This window comes from Amphiura filiformis, chromosome 1, assembly GCF_039555335.1.
Source record: "Amphiura filiformis chromosome 1, Afil_fr2py, whole genome shotgun sequence".
NCBI classification, from domain to species: Eukaryota; Metazoa; Echinodermata; class Ophiuroidea; order Amphilepidida; family Amphiuridae; genus Amphiura; species Amphiura filiformis.
The window spans coordinates 48,860,837-48,878,154 of NC_092628.1; the positions used below are offsets into that span (position 1 = coordinate 48,860,837).

Consider the following 17,318-nt stretch of genomic DNA (forward strand, 5'->3'; position numbering starts at 1 on the left):
TAAAGTGGTATTACGTCATTCCTTCGCATGGCAATGGGGGACACATTATCCCATTCATGGAGCATATTAGAGTCAGACTACAAGATTTCACTAATTTTCACAAAAGCTTCAAACGTATGGATTTTGCCAACATTTGAAATCATAATCAAAAATATTTTCAGATGAGGTCAAATGAGCATACTTGGTTGATTCTGTTTAAAAAGAGGGGAATAACAGCTTTGAATTTAAACGTATTATGGTCAGCTTATTTAAAATAGGCTGTGTTCATGAAGTATCATGCAACATGCATTACGTCACTAAAAATCTACTAATTAGATCACTTCTATCAAACATTCATCAATTTCAAGTAAGGTTAGTCTTACAACAACTTTGGCAAACAAAGAAAAAATCGCTTCCTGATTTTAAGAGGTGCACACATCAGTCATTGCTTAGTAGAAAATAAACAATTTTGAATAGAACCTTTAAACTAGTCCAAACACTTGAAATTTGATTCATGGACGAAGGCACGGGCTGGTCGACGCATCGCCTCCGAGTGGCTAAGACATAAAATCCACGTAAGGAGGGACATGAGAGTCGTTGACATCTAGTTAAAAGCTAATCCGTGCATGGTAAGCAAATATAAAGAGCTAAGATAGGGAAGAAGAAAAAAACCACTAGGTTGTCAAGATAAAAATGTATGAATCTTATGGTTCTATATATGGAATACAAGCCCGGGAATATAAGGGGATAGTAGACAGTCGTTCCACACACAATCATCTTTAGCAAGGTCTGCTATTTTTTGCTAAAATTTAAAAAGGCTTTACTTTGTTGAAAATTCACTAAGCTGAGCTGTTCCACGGTCTTTTTCGGGCTCACAAAGTTGTAAGTTAAATTATTTTAAGCAAAAATATGAATTAAAATTCTGGCCTCACCAACGATTTTTTTTTCAGTAACGTTGCGACCCTTTCGCCGGGTCTTCATCATAGTGTGCAGAGACTTTACTGATCGTCTGGTTACGTGGTGGAAATCGGTGAGGAAGTTGTTTCACGGTGGGGTCCCAGGCGTGCGATAGGAAACGGAGACTTCCATTATTGCTGAGTGCTGACTGATCGGCTCTTTCCCGTTTGGTTTCTTTAACTCCCCTCTTAAGCCCACCTTGAAACAACTTTCTCGCCGATTACCATCACGTGACCAAGCCATTGGTCAAGTCTCTGCACAATCTGATGAAGACCCGGCGAACGGGTCGCAACGTGACTGAAAAAATCGTTGGTGGGTCCAGAATTTGATTCGTATTTTTGTCTATTTCTACTATACTAGATGACTCAAAACATTCATAATCTTTTAATTATTTTCAATCTTTCAAATATTTTTGTATCCAGTGGCCTCTATAACTGCAATTAGCTCCAGCATTAAATTGTCAAAGGAAAAAATTGGAGACTTTACCAATTATAGCAGGATGTATTACCTAATAAATAGTATAAAGACTGCAGTGCATGCATAGAACAATGTATGCAAGAATCGTCCTGTTTTAAAACCCGGGTTTTAAGAGGGCTGTCTCGATCATTCCTGCCCGATGCGTTGCAGTATATGTGATCACGATCAAAAAACCCACACCCTTCGGTCTGTTCCCTTTATTAAATTATAGGCGAACATATCCATACAACGTATCTATGGCGCCTTTGATGGTTTGGTTAGGGTAAACGTGGTAAAGACTACACATGCATTGACTCTATTACATATTTCATGAATCAAAAACGCTTATCGTCATAATGGAACATATACCTAATCTCGATTTCAGAACGAATTCCAGCACGAATTGTATGTGATTAAAAATATTATCCTGTTTTGCTACACGGTTGTTTGATGTAATATAAACTGTGTCATTTTAAAGTAAAGTTGAACAATGATGGCGCTATTTATTTTAAATATTGTTTGCATCTTTAGAAGGGGTAGACACTATAATGGTATTAGAACATCAGAAAAAATACTAATGGCAAGGAAATTTTCAAAAAAATATTTTATCATGAAATGTAAGGAATTAGTCATATTATTTGGCTAATTTGAATTTAAAATATATGTAAATAGCGCCCTCAATTTCCACACAAATGTACAGTTTATATATAGAATAAAAATTACAAATCTTAAAAATAGCTTGAAAAATGTGTATTAGTATAATAGTTGTTGGCATTGTCCAGGTCTAGAATATATATAATTATATTATTATATATAATGGTTTTTGTTAGAAAAAAATAATGATAATATCAAACAAATGAAATATTCTTCAATCCTAATTCTTGAGTTGGAACTATATAGTCAAATTTTAGCATTTAGCCCATTATGGAAATAATGGACACTTGGCACAGGTCTAGGCATTAAAAAAATTCTTGAATATAGGCTAAGATATGAATCTGGATATTTTATGTTACTTTTTTAATAATTGATTTTGAAATAGAATAAAAGATATGTCTGGTAAAAATTAAAGTGCATATTCTAATATCATACTTTGTACAAGTATTTATGTTTGATTGTCACAACATACAACAAACACCATAGAAATACATGTTTATGATTCTTATATCCATAAATTGGCCAAAATATAACAAATGACTTCTATGGCCAATTAGTTCCAACAAAAATGATTATGATTGAGCTATGTGTTTTATTTGGCAAAATATGATCAAAAATTTTAATCCACCAAAAAACGGTAGTGCACTTTTCTGGAATCGGTTTCAACGAACTTTATTCGTGTACCTGTGTGTTTGTTGTCATAGTTTCCTTTTGTCTTTGTCATTATTTTTTCCAGAATGAATGTCAGAGCCAATTGCACTTTTTATGGGGAACCATTAAGGCAAAACCTGCTACAACAGCTTACAACCTACTCACCGGAGAGCACGGACCCAGAACTATTATTTCATACAAGATGTAAAATATGAAGAAAGGTCTTGGAAAGAAATATTTTTACCGAAATTGTTAATTTAGATAAAGAATTACATATTTTGTCTATGATTTCCGTGTGGAAAACTAAAATTGAGTTATCACGACATCCATTCCAATTTTGCAAAGAATCTGTAGAATCGTAAGAAACCAAAATAGCTCACTCGATGTATCAACGTTTTATTAAGAAAAACAGTGACCTAGTTCCCCGGTATTGACTCTTTAACGGAAGCATAAATGATGAATATTGAAACCAGCAAGTCAACTGATCTACTTTTTTGTGTACTTGACAAACTCCGATGTCATTATTTCACAAATAACAGTGCGTGCTCTCAATTTTGACAAGCACAAACGTTGGTATGTATTGAAAATAATTAACAAATTACAAGACCAGCCTACTAAACTACTGATGAAATTTAAGCAGTGTTTACTCATTTAAATGCATATTCAGGTAGATTCCAAAAATGACATCGTAACATAAAATTCTGCAATTTTGAAATCATTGTAAAAATGTTTCTCGTTTTGGATACGCGCGCAAGAGAAGGGTAAGACCTTTTCATCATGGTGCATCATCTACCCATTGAGTTTCACGGGAAAGGTTCTGCTCAATTTAGTTCTGCCCTGGCTCGCTTAACGCTGAAAGCCTGATGACACGATTTCTCTCAAAGACATCTTCATGGTACATGTCAATTCAATTGCTTCAAAAATCTGCTTTCTTAGTAACCTGAATACCATCAAAGATCAAATAATACTTGGGTTTTACTGAAATAGAGCATAATTGACAGAATAAGTGTTGAAAGTCTTGTTTTGGTGTACGACCATAAATTGTTTTCTTTTGGAACACGTGGGATACCAGCATCAATATGAAAACGTAATTCATAATTAAATGTTGAAGCATATAGACCTTTTTCTCAGACGTCACCAATCAATCGATATTGGGTCCAGCATTCGCGTCATCAGCACCCAAACGCAAATACTGCGCCGGCGCGCGCGATCAACTTTGCGCGACGCTAGGCGTCCTGCGCGAGATTGCCAGCTCGCAGTACGCGTTTAGTTCGTCACGGTGTAAAAAGTAAACAAAATTGTGAAACAAAGATTGATTTTCAAATAGCATCGCGGTTTTTCCGTATCTTTTGTATTTTATAGCATCAAACAAGCTGAAACAAATACAGTTCCTGTTTAAATAATTATTTTACGGAAGCTATAAAGTGACAGATGTCAAAACATAAGAGAAAATACGCAATATTTGGGGTTTTCACATCGTGGACACGTGAGGAACGCACGTGTTGTTTGTTTACATCTGAGACCCCAATATCGATTAAGTGACGTCATCAGAAAAAGGTCTATAGTCCTTACAACAAATTTGCACCAAAAAGCACACGTTTCACCTCTTTCAAGTATTAAAAATGCCAATACCCTAAACAAGATAAACATTATCAGAAAAAAGATCCCTTTTCCTAAAACTGCCAGTCGCCCCCACTATTATCATTTCACGTATGTTTACAGTTTATTACTTGACTGACCCCCGCTCTGTGAGGGTGATCAAAAATAAATATCCAGCCAAAAGGAAGTAGGCTACTTTATTGTATAAAACATATGCAACCCATTCAAGATAATTATACAGCATCTTGCCACTGCAACAACAGTGCTTTGAGGTCCTTTAGGTTGTCGGACAATTGTTGTTCTTTTGTTGTTGTGGGTGGACCTGGGTGTATAAACAGTGTATTGCCCAGGTAGACATACAGGATGAACAAGGATACGGTGAAGAAATATTAGAAGTTATATAAATGTAAAAAGGTTTATTTTTGTTGTCGCTATATAACGCTCAAAGAAACCGCCAAACGGCTCCATTTAATTGCCTCATCCCAATGGCATAGTCCAATAACCTCAATTACATAATCATAGTGCAAAATTTGACCTAAAGTTGCAGAGTATGAGTTTTTGTACCCAAATTTTCAAAGGTAATTCAATTAATGTACAAATGTGTTGGGGTTTAAAAACTGTGCCCCTGATAGAAGAGCATGTTGTGGATCCTAGTGATATATATTTTGCGCTTAATTTAGGGTTCCAAAATTGACCCTACTGCCTTACCGGGGAATGGTTGGGTGGGGTTTTGTTGAGCCCAGGAACACTTTTTTGTATTTTGATATTATGGACATGAAACTTCCTATATATATGTTATAACAATGGTTTCGTATCGTTTTCAGGGATAAATACTGGAAATCCGAAGAATTTAAAGTTATAGGTTCATTTATAGCGACTGGGTTAATTGTTATCATCAACGTTTAATTCTAAATTTGTGGCCTTAACACGTTTGAGCCATTGATTTAGCATTTGTCATTCATTCAATAACAAAAGTACACAAATTTCCATCCGATCATTAAAAAAAGCTTTAACACTATATCTTCTTAACTTAAAATAAGTATATCCGTAACTCATTTTAATTATACTATGAGGTCGATTTTCCTGAATCTGCACCGCCGACGTCTCTGTAACATAATTTTTACGTCCATTTGGTACTAACAAATAATTAAAACAACTTGTAAACATTCGCAATTCCAAAAGATCATAAATCATAGCCACCTTAGTTCTAACACGACATACATTAGGAATATATTTTGATAACAACGAAATTATATGATATATTATATTCAAATTAATCATCTAAATGACGTCAACTGAACATAACCTAATTTAAGAAAGTGATTTTGCCAAGAATTTTCAAACTTTTTCTGTGTGTGAAACTTTCACTGGCGTGCTAAACACATTCAGCATTACTCCAACAGGTAGGCTAAGTCAAAGTCACATAATCAACAACTTGGAACACTAAGTTGACTTTTAAAAAGAAATGACGAAATAAACAACTACGGTAAGAACTAGACAGTTGATGTTCCGTAAACATTAGGAATTCCAAAACAAAAAATCCATTCTTATAAATGTATAAGCCGACATGCAACTCGCGTTTGGTTCATTTCTTTCCTCTCGCCCAGAAGGCGTCACAAGGGCTCATTTCTATGTTCCCGTGAGACTAAAACCAAAATACAAGCCCGTACTTGAGAGGAAAAGACTAGGCGTTTTAACACTGATCAGAATTGTAAATCAAGAAATCGCACTTCTTCAAAAACGCAAAACGAGAACATAAAAAGTGCTTACCATGCTTACTATAAGAGCCCTTATTTGACGCGAGTCTCTGTAATACGAAAAGATTAATGTTCCCTAAACCACCTGTGCTGCATGTGCTTGTTGAAGTGATTAACTTAGCAAACAAATAAATATATAAATAAGGATTGGTGCTAAAATGGGTACGTTCTTAACCTTTGTTTTGGCTTAAAATAGACTAGATCGTGCTTATTCTATTTCTGGTGAATTTTCTGAAAAAGAAGATTATATTTTAGAGTTACTACAATCAATTAATCAATAAACTATTTAATTAATCGATTGATCAATTGACCGATCAATCAATCATCAAATAAAAAAGACCCCGTGTCCTTAAGGCGACATTCTCTTTTTGGTTGAATTTTTGGCGGGAAATAATATCCCCGAGTTTTGACATAAATTACAATACTTCGTTTCAAATTCTCAGTTTTAGTTTCTCTTTTGTTCAGAAAAAAATAAGGGATTAAAAACAGGAGCAGTTCTTGTCTGCAATCATAACACCGAAAGCTGAATTTATAATTAATCACTGAGCGAAAGCGATTAGCCAATGAGGTAGAGCGTTTTTTCTTGCGTTGGGATAAGTACCGCTACTTCATTGGTTAGATACCAAACGCTTTCGCTCAGCAATTCAACATTAGTGTAGGAAGGACACACACTAGTGTATAGCACCGTATAAATGGCTCTTAAATGGCTTTGTGGTTGATTTAATTAAGCTTTAATTAATTTGTCACATTGATGTGCTTTGTAATGATTTTTCTGTCTCTATAATTTGTTTTTGTATTCTAATGATCTTGCCAAATAAACAACAAACAAACAAACATAAGCCTATTGTCATGATTGTGCTAAGCATATTATCGGCTACATATCCGCCTTTGTGTTATGTTGAAGTAAACAAATATATGTATGGTTCGGAATTAATCACACGCGTGCACGGTGACTGCTGCATTCATAAGCGACATAAGAATATATAAAGTAGTTCATTGTCCACGGAAAGCAAACAACATACATCTCACCTAGGCTCCCCTATCACCTCACATATATTACCCCCTCTTCCCCTATTCCCTCTCCTACGCTCCACAGTGTCTTCTTCTCTCCCTCACCTCTCCCCCTACATTGTACTCTTCCCTCCCCTACATCCTACTCCACTCCCCTTTCGAGCTCTAATCTACTCTCTCCCCTCTGTTTCTCTTTCTTTCTCCCCCTCCCCACACACACCCACACCCCCTCTCTCCCCTTTCTCATTTTAGTGCAATAAATAACTCCCGTATGCGATATGCATATGATGTGTACATCACTCGAGTGTCTATTCTTTTGTAATCTCGGGAGGAAATATTTCGGTGGTCTAAATTTTTTCACAGGAACATAATCCAAGGATTATTCCAACATCTACACCACGCTTTCAAATGTAGACTGACTTGTTCGATTCCTCTGCTCATGAATATTGCACGGTGTGAAATTTAAACACTTCTTTTGTATACTTGGATCAAGGTAACTTCAAACCAATTGATTCTGCGGTCACACGATTATGTAACAAAAAAACCGAAACTGCTTTCTACAAGTTTTAAGTTTCTAACAAAGAGTACAGACAAAAGTATCGGTAATGACGTCAGTCAAGAGCTTATGCAGGATAATATGAAACCACGTGACTATAACCAAAACCAATCCTAATACTCCTAACTTGAAACGACCAAATGACGTCGTGAATGACCCAGTGTTTTATTTTGTTATTATAAAATTAATCGTCGTTTATTACTAGTTATAAGAGTCATACCAGTTTATTTCATCAACATTAATTTGTATTAAAAGAAAAACAAACAGACAAGCAGAGTCATAATGTCTTACTTTGACTGTATTTCTACCTAAATCTGATTTTCATTCATTTCATTCATTCATTTATTCATTTATTTATTTCCACAATTCACATAGAAATACAAAATACGCATTAAAATACCATCAAAGAATCATGGAGGAGATGGCCGAAAGGCCAGTAAGGCCAGAGGTAGCCATCCCCTTTAACAGAAAAGTTACCAAACAGAAAATTTAACAGCAAATAATAAAAATTAAAAACAACAAACAAACAAACAAACAAGAAACAAAAAAACTACAATGCTCGTCAATTAATCATATTTTGAAATTAAGTGTCTTTTGTACACGTTCCGGAAATGTTTCACTGAATAAGACGCTCTTAAAGATTTTTGCAATGAGTTCCATAATATAGGACCAGCTGTACGGACAGCGTGATCGGTGAAAACCCTGCTATTTTTAGTCAAGTTATAGTTATTAGCGTTTCTTGTTTGGTAATCATGAATATTAGATCGTAGGGTAAATAAACTGTCAAATAAGCTCGGTAATTCATTAATACTGTACTTATACATAAAAACTCCCAATTCTAATTTATAGGTGTCATTGTTTGCTAAAATGTTGTATTTGGCAAACAAGGGGCTGTATGACTTCTGTAATGACTACTGGCAACTGTCCGTATCGCCCATTTTTGGAGTTTCACAATTTTATCCAAATATGTTTTACATGTGTTTCCCCAAATTAATATTCCATAGTTCAAATAAGGTTGAATAAAGGTACAATATAGAGTATAAAGAATGCGATCTGGTACAAAGAATTTGAGTTTGTTCATTACACCAATATTCCTTGAAATAGTTTTTGCTATACAGTTAATATGACACCTCCATGTTAAGTTTTCGTCTATGAGTACTCCCAGGAATTTGGTATTATCTACCCTTTCTAGAACGATTTCGTCTAAAATTATCTTAACATCTACATTACAGACAGTTGTTGTTGAATCAATATTTATCCAATTCTTGGACGTCATATGTGGTGTTCCCAGAATCATATAATTGGTTTTACTGGCATTTACTGATAATTTGTTTGCTCTGAACCAATTACTGACTTCCTTTAGTTCATTGTTAATTAACCAAAATTTGCTTCTTATATCTTTATGCGAGTATATTATTGTGGTGTCGTCTGCAAACAGAATAAAGCTAAGTATACGTTAGATGTGTTAACAATATCGTTTATATAAAGTATAAATAGTAGAGGTCCCAATATGGAACCTTGAGGGACACCGCATATGATATCTTTCATTTTGGATTCACACGAGTTATAATATACATATTGTTTCCTGTTACTTAAGTAATTCCTAAACCAGTCCAGTACAATGCCTCGGAATCCGTAGTGTTCTAATTTGTGTGCTAATATGTTATGGTCTATAGTATCAAAAGCCTTTGAAAGGTCTAAAAATACTCCAATAGTAGCTTCATCTTTTTCTACCGCATTATTAATTTTATCCACTAAATGTATAATGGCCATATAAGTAGAGTGATTGCTGCGGAAGCCAAATTGATTATCATTAAGTATTTTATGACTGTCAATATAAGCAATACATCTATTAAAAACCAATCTTTCAAGTATCTTTGAAAAACAAGGCAATGCCGATACTGGGTGTTGGTGCCAATTTCTGGTTGTGCGCCCCTAATTTAGGCTCATTTGCATATTTGATAGATCGATACAAGTTCGATTGATTGGCCACTCGTGAATTGAAGCAAGCTGTGTTTACCTGGATCTCTTACTAAGTTTTAACCTACAAATAGCTACAAATTGCCTACAAATAGCTACAAATACTGAATCCTGAGACTTTGTGTTGCTGTTTCTACATTAAATGAAAGATGAAAGATACATGCATCGTCCAGTTGAGTAATTTGGCAGTACGAGAAGGAGTTAAAACGAGAGGTGAATTTTAGTTTACCGGTAATTACATAGGCTTGCCCGGTAGAGAAATAATGCTTCAAAAAGGCTCTACATTCAAGTTAAAACTTATGAAGAAAATGAGAAATTCACAATGAAGGATCTTGCCAAGCGTGTTGGTTACTTATAAATGAACTAAGGACATCTTCTAGAGACTAAATATCATCTTTTTTGCGTCGAAATAAGGCGCTTTGGTCCTCAAATACCCCGATAAAGTGGATAAGCTTAAATTGTTTTTATGGAAAAAAGTTTTCATGAACTGACAGACACACGTGTACACGGGTCACGCTCGATTTTCCCTAGAATTGTAGAGGGCGCTGTTGTGGTGTTGTGCGGCCCAGACGGTGTTGGACAAGAAGGAAATACAAGACCTGTACCTAGTCAACTACAGCAAGATTGATCATAAACAGTCTTGAATCTACACAAAAATGTATGGCAGCAAAGATGGTAGTGGAAGTGATGTATATGGGGCTGTTGGTGGTGAATTGCTGCAAGAAGATAGGCCAGCAGAGCAACTCCTAGAAAGGAAGAGAAATGGTAAAGAAACCAGGCTGGCCGACTATGGACGATTGAGGGTGCCGTGGGATACCCACAGCGAGATAAGTCATCATGAAAAGGTGGAAAGGTGGCGTAGTAGTATGACTTACGGCCATGACGAATCGAAACCTACTAGCCCTACTCTAAGACCAAGAGACTTCATTGCAAGAGACTCGGATCGTGCCTCACAATGTTCAGCATCAAAGTCAATAAGGAGCCATGCATCTAGTCGTGCATGTAGCCGCGCATCAAGTAGATATTCAGAAAGAGCAAGGGCATTGACCAAAGAAATAGAGTTGATCGCAAAGGCCACAGTCTTGAAGAAAAGGCATGAAATGGAGGAAAATATGAGAGAATTACAAAGGAAATTAGAAGATGAAGCATATAAACAAGAGCAGATGCAAATACAGGTACAGTTAGAAGCAGCAAGAGCTGTTACAAAGTTATATGAAGATAATTACTACTCAGAAAGAGATAGTGTCTCGGATAATGATACCGATACCGGTAGTATGACGGCTGAAAGCATCGCCCAAGCGATAATAAGAGCAGCAGAGGTACAAACAGCACATAGTTCTAGGCAACCAGTTTCTGAACAAAAGATTCAACCAGTGAAAGTTTCGCATCAACAACCAGTAAAAATTCCATCGCAAGAACTAGAGACAGTTGCGCAGCAACAAATGGTGAAAACCCCACAACAATTAATGAAAAACCCATCAGAACTACAACCAGTGAAAAACTCACTACAACAAGAACAGGTAATAAGACCACCACCTACACAACAACAAAATGGTAAAGACCAGAGCGTAGTGGAGCTGGTAGAACAACAATCACCACAGGACCAGACTCACAACATGTTGAATCTGGTACAGCATTTGCTACCGCAAGACAAGATTAATAGCGACGTGGATGCGATTCAACAATGGCCTCCTCAGGACCAGATTCATAGCAACATGGATATGGTAAAACAACGGCCACCGCAGGACAAGATTCATAGCGATGTGGATGCGGTACAATCCGGTACATCAATGGCCACCGCAGGACCAGATTCATAGTAATATGGTCAAACAATGGCCGCCGCAGGACCAGACTCACAGTAGATTGAATCCGGTATATCAATGGCCACCGCAGGACCCGACTCACAGTAGATTGAATCCGGTACATCAATGGCCACCGCAGGACCAGATTCATAGCAATATGGTAAACCAATGGCCACCGCAGGACCAGACTCACAGTATATTGAATCCGGTACATCAATGGCCACCGCAGAACCAAATTCATAGCAATATGGTAAAACAACAGCCACCACAGAACCAGACCCACAGTAGGTTGAATCCGGTACATCAGTGGCTACCGCAGGACCACAATCACAGTAGGTCAAATCCGGTACAACAAGGGCAACCGCATGATCGGAGCACAATACATCTGGTAGAACAATGTCAACCGCAGGACCAGACACAAAGCATAGTGAACCCGGTGCAAATACAGCCACCGCAGGAAACAGGTTATGGCCCAATGAATCCAGTAAAACAAAAGCTACCGCAGTATCCAAGTCAACTTACCGGTAGTGAAGATTACAAGAATCAAGTCATAAATAGAAACACAAGTACTGTGAGCCAGAATCCATGGTTAGACTCCACACCACAAGTCTCAGCCAACAGAATGAGTAGAGTGAATGACAATGTGGAAGTAGAAGAAGATGATATAGGTGGAACAGATAGAGAGGTAAAATGTGATGATAAGAAGCCACCGGTGTCATCTGATAACCAAATGTTAAGTACCTTGGCATCAGCAATTCTGAAGCAAAGTAAACATGCATCATTACCTCAGAGAAAGATGAAGTCATATGATGGTGACCCCCTAGAATATTGTAGCTTTATTGAGTCATTCAGGTATTGCATAGAAGCAAAAACTGATAATGAGATGGATAAGTTGTATTTCTTAGACCAACACACCAGTGGTGAACCCAATCATGTGGTGAAAGGATACCTGAGCAAGGGCCCAAATGGGTTCAAAGAAGCAATGAAGCATTTGAAGAAGAAGTTTGGGGATAAGTTTGTGATAGCGGAAGCCTTTAAGAAAAAGGCTAGAGGTTGGCCAGAGGTAAAGCGTGATGATGCAAAGGCGTGGTCAAGTTATGCAATATTCTTGGGTGAATACTTAAATACCATGAAGAATTTGGAATGTCTAAATGAGATAGATCATTCAGCTACAGTCAAGGTGCTGCTTGAGAAGATTCCTTACCCTATTAGACATCAATGGAGAATTAAAGTAGATACCATACAGGAAGTACAAGGTCGTATGGCAGGGTTTCAAGATTACGTATCATTTGTGGAAAGGCAGATGAGAATTGTGTCTAATCCTGTCTATGGGAATATTCAAGGTACTACCAAGGAGAGTAAAATTCCACCATTCAAAGCCAACAAAAGAAGGTTAAACTTCTCCACACATGCCACTGAGGATAGTAAACAATCAAGTGGTAATGATGCAAAGGAATCACCCCCGAAATGGTGTTATGACTGTGATAACAAATCACACAACACATCAGATTGCAAAGGACTCCTCAAAAAACCATATGAAGAGAGAATTGCAGTGATAAAAAGGAAAGGCCTCTGCTTTGCATGCTTGAAGAAGGGTGTTCATCGGGCAAAAGATTGCAAGAAAAAAAACTGAAGTGTAGAACATGTATGAAAATGCATCCTACAATTTTACACAGAGAAAGGAAGCCAGATAACGCTGCTGATGCCTCCATGGCGTGTGGCCTTACGGGGGCCGGCACAAACTCTTTGCTGTCGGTGGTGCCAGTCACAGTGTATTCTCCGGACTCCGGAAGACAAGTTAATACCTATGCACTGCTAGACAGCAAGAGTACAGCAGTATTCTGTACAAAGAGCCTCCAATACAGACTGTCCGCAACAGGAGCAAAGACAAGGATTCGTGTGCAGACCATTAATGGTACTAAGTGCATAGACACTAACAAGATAGCCAACCTGATTGTCTCAGACATTGGTGGTGAAAATCGCATAGAACTACCTGACGCATATATTCAGGATACCATACCCGTAACCAAAGATGACATCATAACAGGCAAAGATGCATTAAAGGCATGGCCATACTTACAAGAGATTAATGTACCAGTGATGAAACCTAACGACAAAGTAGAACTTTTGATAGGAAACAATGTCCCAAAGGCCCTTGAACCAACAAGAGTAATTCAAGCCCAAGATGATGGGCCGTTTGCCTGCAAGACACAACTTGGGTGGGAAGTCCATGGTTTGACTACTCAGACAGACAAAGTATCTGTGCACAGGATTAAGGTAGAGGAAAGCATTCAGCAGCAACTGATAGACCTCTATAACCAAGACTTCACAGAGAGATCGGTAGATGACACCCCTCAACGATCACGTGATGATCGAAGATTTCTCGATATTGTACAAACGTCCATAAACCACACCAAGGGCCATTATGAGATGCTGCTACCTCTCCGGGACAAGCAAATGATCTTTCCCAACAACAGAGTCATGGCTGCCAATAGACTGGAACACCTGAAAAGGAGATTTCAGAAAGATGCGCAATTCAAAGCTGAATACGTCAAAGCCATGAATGAAACAATTGAGAATGGCTATGCAGAAGCAGTCCCAAATGACGACACACACACAGATGGTAGAAGGTGGTTTATCCCACATCATGGAGTTCGTCATCCAAAGAAACTCAAAATCAGAGTTGTGTTTGACTGCGCTGCAACATTCAGAGGAACCTCGCTAAATAAGCAACTGCTTCAAGGCCCAGACATGACAAACTCCCTTGTGGGTGTTCTATTGCGTTTTAGACAAGAGCAAGTAGCAGTGATGGCAGACGTGCAAGGGATGTTTAATCAGGTGAAGGTGTCGGAAGAATGCAGAGACCTCCTACGTTTTCTCTGGTGGCCCAACGGAGATACATCAAAGGCGATGAAAGAGTATCGTATGACTACACACCTCTTTGGAGCGGTTTCATCACCAGCCTGCTCAAACTATGCCTTGAGAAGAACAGCTATAGACAACACTTGTTCTAAACCAGTGACAGAGACTATAAATAGAAACTTTTATGTTGATGATTGCTTAAAGTCTCTGACCTCAGATGAAGAAGCCATCACCTTAGTTGAGGATCTCACCTCAGTGCTGAGCAAAGGTGGTTTTAAGCTCACCAAGTGGGTGTCCAACAGCTCCCAAGTAATGAAAGTGATACCTGAAGAGGAGAGAGCAAGCGGAACCAAGTCCCTTGATCTTCATGTGCAAGGTAATACGCCTCCTGAGAGAGCTCTGGGAGTTCTTTGGTCACCTGAAACAGATAAGTTCAGCTTCAAAATAGAAGTGAAAGACCACAACATGACTAGAAGAGGGATACTATCAACAGTGAGTTCCCTATATGATCCACTCGGATTAGTGGCTCCCGCCATCTTGCCTGCACGGCTATTACTGCAAGATTTGTGCAAATTGCAACTTAGCTGGGATGATGAAATCCCTCAAGAATACCAAAGACAATGGAAGGACTGGATATCCGAGCTGCCAAAGTTAGAAAACTTTTCCATCGCCAGATGTTTCAAGCCTACAGGCTTTGAGAGTCCAAAGACAACGCAACTTCATCACTTTGCAGATGCCAGTACGGTTGGCTATGGAGCAGTATCATACTTGCGTATGGTAAACAGTTCTGACGAAGTACACAGTCAGCTTCTCATGTCCAAGTCCAGAGTTGCACCACTCAAAAGGGTCACCATTCCTAGGATGGAGCTTACGGCTGCCACAGTCGCAGTAAGAATGGATAACATGCTGCGTAAAGAGCTGGAGCTTCCCATAGACCAGTCTGTGTTTTGGACAGACAATACTACGGTACTTGGATACATTAGCAGTGAAGCTTCCAGATTCCAAACATTCGTGGCAAACCGGGTTGAGCTCATCAGAGAAGCAACAGATCCTTCCCAATGGCATTATGTTAAAAGTGAAAGCAATCCTGCTGACGAATGTTCACGTGGCTTGAAAGTACAGAAATTTCTCGATAACACTAGATGGATCCACGGACCAGAGTTCCTGCAGGAGCCAGAAGACAAGTGGCCTGAAATGCCAAGACAAAGAAGCATCGACATAGATGATCCTGAAGTGAAGAAGCGAGTTATAAGCCATGCAACAGTGACGAACGATTCAGCAATCGACAAACTTCTCACATACTACAGTTCATGGTATCGTCTAAGAAGAGCAGTGGCATGGATTCTACGAATCAAGAAACATCTTCGCTACAAAGTTAGACAGAAGAAATCAGAACATGTCAGTACAACACTGCAACAGAGTGGTGAAGACCACACAGACAAAGACGATGACAAATATGGAAGTCAAGTACGAGGCACCAAACTTTTGAATGCAAAGGACATACGAGATGCAGAAACAGCAGTGGTGAAATATGAACAGTCCAAGGCTTTCCCAGAAGAGATCAAGATCCTGGAAAGACAGTCACTGGACCCTGCATCAGAAAATGGAAAGCATGATAAGTCACATGTGCAAAGATCAAGCTCTATCAAAAGGTTGTGCCCATTTCTTTCGGAAGGAGTGTTACGTGTCGGTGGACGCTTGTCAAAGGCAGCTTTACCAGAGGACACAAGATACCCTATGATACTCCCAAAGTCATCAACTGTCACAGAGTTAATCCTGAGAGAAATACATGAAATGACAGGCCACAGTGGTCGTAACTACATGCTTCACATCCTGCGTAAGAAGTTCTGGATTGTAAATGCCAATAGCTGCACAAGAAAGATAGTAAACAAATGCGTATCCTGCAGAAAGTACAGCAGAAAAGCTGAAGTGCAACGCATGGCAGATCTACCCAAAGATCGTGTCACACCAGACCAGCCACCCTTCACAAATGTTGGAATGGACTTCTTCGGACCATTTTATGTGAGAGTAGGTAGATCATCTGTGAAACGATATGGAACCATATTCACATGTCTAACAACACGAGCCGTTCACATAGAGAAGGCTGAATCAATGGACACATCGGCATGCATCAATGCAATCAGGCGGTTTATCGCTCGACGAGGGCAGGTGAAGTCCATCAGGTCAGATAACGGCACAAATATGGTTGGTGCTGAAAATGAACTGCGACAAGAAATCCAGAAACTCAATCAAGCACAGATTCACAGTACTCTACTCCAGAAGAGCATAAATTGCCCCCTGCTGCATCACACCATGGTGGTATATGGGAGAGGATGATTCGATCAATTAGAAAGGTACTGAACTCCGTCTTGCAAGAACAAGTTCTGACAGATGACAATTTACACACATTGTTTTGTGAGGTGGAAGGCTCTTAAACAGCAGACCCATTACAAGATCATCAGATGACATTGATGATTTAGAAGCTCTCACACCCAACCACCTATTGCTTCTGAAGGGACAACCTATCTGGCCCCCCAACCTCTCAGAAGATACTGATCAATATCTAAGGCGCCGATGGAAGCAGGTACAATATTTGGCCAATATCTTCTGGCGTCGATGGATAAGACAATACTTACCTCAGCTACAAGAAAGGCAAAAGTGGCTATCCCCGCAGCGCAATGTCCAAGTTGGGGACATTGTCCTTGTAGTCGACGACACCCTACCCAGAAATACATGGAGGATGGGCAAAGTTATGGAAACTCTACCCGACAAGAGTGGATATGTCCGCCAAGTCAAGGTAAAGACTCAGGTGTCAACTATTCTGAGACCAATAAGCAAGATATGTCTGCTACTTGAAGCTGAAAACCCTGCAAAAACACCTGAACAAACTCCAGGAACAGAAGAAACCGAGAATCAGCAAGACTTGACACCTGATAAACATGATCAGAAAGCGGATTCCAGTAATGTGACTGCAAGTAACCTGCGTCACAAGGGAACCAGAACCAGACCGCGTATCAAGCCTAGAGAACGTCTGGATCTATAATACATGTACAT

The 17,318-nt window shown here is 38.8% G+C and overlaps 1 protein-coding gene across 1 annotated transcript; it reads left to right on the forward strand.

The window, feature by feature from the left end:
* Positions 1-13,055: 13,055 nt before the first annotated feature.
* Positions 13,056-16,601, forward strand: LOC140161273 (uncharacterized). The gene has a single exon (XM_072184748.1). It carries the CDS (start codon positions 13,056-13,058, stop codon positions 16,599-16,601), a length of 3,546 nt encoding a protein of 1,181 aa, XP_072040849.1.
* The last annotated feature ends 717 nt before the right edge of the window (positions 16,602-17,318 follow it).

Coding starts and splice junctions, on each gene's coding strand:
- LOC140161273 (XM_072184748.1), top strand. CDS start 13,056: ATGCATCCTACAATTTTACACAGAGAAAGGAAGCCAGATAACGCTGCT.